Genomic DNA, 2,501 nt, shown 5'->3' with positions numbered 1-2,501 from the left:
AAGATTCTAAGTTCATTTTCTTTCATGCTTGGTTTGCTCTTGTTCAGAGCCCTAGAGCAACTGACTCCCAAACTCTCGTCCACAGTCTCTGAGGCCACCATAAATAGCTTGTATCCGGTTTGTGAAACCATGTCAGCCCTCCAGAGGTTTTAAGGTAAAGTTCAGACATAACGGTGGTATAGAGTGCTCTGCTGGCCCCCTGGAGATGTGACTGTGGTCCACTGGTCCAGAAACTTGGTGGCGCACCTGCCTTTGAGAGCATTATGAGCTTTGGCCCCATTTGGAAAAGCAGTGTGAACGTGCTTATTTGCTGCTGGGTTTGAATAGGGACTTCACCAGGAGCCTGCCACTGGCAGGCAGGGGGCACCTCAGGACAGGGCTGGGAGAGAGCCTTGGGTATACATCACCTTGCAAATTGTCCTCTCGGGTTCCCAGGCACATCATCGTGAATTTTCAAGGGGAAATGAGTGGAGCTAATTAATGTCCTTCAGCAAAAATAGGTTCACATCCTCTTTCTTACCTTTTAACTGTATGCACTGTTAGTGGAACAGGGAAATGCTTACATTCAAGTGATATAAATTGCTTTTCAAGATGTAGTCCACTGAGGTGTTGTGTACTGACAAAGAACGGCTGACACATTTTATCAGATATTTCTCTCCTTTTAGCCCTTAAGGAAAGTAAAATCTCATCACATTGCAATATGAAAAAGTGAGAGCAGTGTTGATATGAAAATACCAAAAGACCTTCTAGAATGTAATGTTTTAGGACTGGATAAAACCCTTAGGATAGTATTATACTATATATATGCTTCACAGATCCCATGCAACACCTATGGGAGCAGAGGTAATTAATGTGGATGCATCTAAAACTACGTCTTCGACTTACCTTGCGATGACAAAGAGGACACAACTGACTCCAAGGCAGGCTAGGAGAACATACATCCAAATATCAGGAGAAAGAGGGTTTAAAAAGGAGAAAACACCAGGGTTTGTCCCATTGGGCTTCCGGTACAAGATACTGATTCCCAGCGTCATGAAGGGCTTCGAAAAATCAATTACTTTCTCTCTTACATAGGTAATAGTGAGAGGAGCAACTGCCAGATCAGCTTTCTGAAAATACAAATGGGAAAACACTTATTCTTTTTCCTGTTCAGCAAACACACTACTGTTCTTCCATTTTTTCCCCCAAGTCTTAAAAACTAAACCAAATTTGACTATAAATCGGAAGTGCGTGACTGAATTTAACATTGCTAGGGTGTTATGTGGTATATGATGGTCTGTCTCCTCTTTTTGCAGGCAGAGGGATGTTTGTGACTTTCATGGGAGTAGGAGAGGTACGACCAGGGATGCAGGGCTCGCTCCTGCATGACTGGGCAGACTGTGAGCAAGGACTGCCAGAGTATCTGGGCAGGGACTACGTCCACAGCTCAGAGGTTGTCACAGGGCAGAGGTGAGCTGGAAGCTCAGCCTTTGCCATTGGAGTTTGTAGCCAAGGGGTGGTCAGGACCTGTTGCCCCACTGCAGATGGAGGTTCCCCCCAACAGCTGCAAACTGTTGGTTCAGACATACTGACGTGACTCCTTACTCTGACAAATGGCAATAAAGACAGACCAGTGAAAATTAAAAAATGAAAACTAAAGCAAACATTTCATTTGGGCTGGCTTCATCTAAAATACCACAGGTGAAAGGAGAATAAATAGAGAAGGATTCAATCTTACATGATCTATGAGTTCTTTGACCATTCCATTCCACTCTCCTTTGTCATTCTGGGCTCCATATTTACCATCAGAAACTAGTTTGACCTCATAGATGAAGCCTAAAATATTTGACAGCTCCTTTAGTAAGTCCAGGCAATAACCCTCAAATCTGTCATTTCCATACAAGGGCTTGTCAGACTTCTTGTACATAACATAGGGATCTTCCTGTAGAAGAAGACAGTAGACATGAAGCAACAGAAATGAGGTTTGTTTCAGATTATATTAGATCCTCTAAATTATGTGAAAATTTTGTAAATGGATTGCCATTAGATGGAAACTGGTAATTTACCATGTCCATTAAAAGCTGTTTTATGTGTGTTAACAAATTGACTGAATCAATTAGTGATAAGCATAAGGGCCCAAATTTTCAGTGGAACAGACCATTCATAGCTCCCAGGAGCTTTAATTAAAGTAGGGCTTAGCATCTCCAAAATCAGATCCAAGATCTGTACTCTACATTGTCTCACCCCAAGGGACAGGAAGGGATGTTGAAGGAGAGAGAAGCCTAAATAACAGAAAAAGGAGAACCTAAACCTGGATATTCTGTGAGAAATAAATCTTTATTGAAAAAAAAATCTTCAAATGTGTAAAATAGCTGTGAGTTGAGCAAATGGAGAACAGCATAGGTAGATTGCGAAGTACCTTGTTGCTTTTCTTTTTAAAGGATTTTGGATAGAAGATCAGGGCAAGCAGGTTTCTGCAATTTAATGTGGCAAAAGACCTCTGGCAATAGAAGAGGAGTGTA

The 2,501-nt window shown here is 42.0% G+C and overlaps 1 protein-coding gene across 1 annotated transcript in view; it reads right to left on the bottom strand.

Moving 5' to 3' along the window:
* Positions 1 to 881: 881 nt before the first annotated feature.
* Positions 882 to 2,501, bottom strand: part of LOC104626111 (glutamate receptor ionotropic, kainate 1) — a gene marked incomplete at its 5' end in the record, with an annotated part of 22,275 nt that continues 20,655 nt past the window's right edge. Inside the window, 2 exons of the mRNA XM_010293941.1 lie at positions 882 to 1,109; positions 1,718 to 1,921. Coding sequence (XP_010292243.1) covers positions 882 to 1,109; positions 1,718 to 1,921 — 432 coding nt within the window. The remainder of the gene's footprint in view (positions 1,110 to 1,717; positions 1,922 to 2,501) is intronic.

This window comes from Phaethon lepturus, unplaced genomic scaffold (genome assembly GCF_000687285.1).
Source record: "Phaethon lepturus isolate BGI_N335 unplaced genomic scaffold, ASM68728v1 scaffold11429, whole genome shotgun sequence".
NCBI classification, from domain to species: domain Eukaryota; kingdom Metazoa; phylum Chordata; class Aves; order Phaethontiformes; family Phaethontidae; genus Phaethon; species Phaethon lepturus.
The sequence above is the reverse complement of the archived record's forward strand: the minus strand, read 5'-3'. Positions and strand labels throughout refer to the sequence as shown.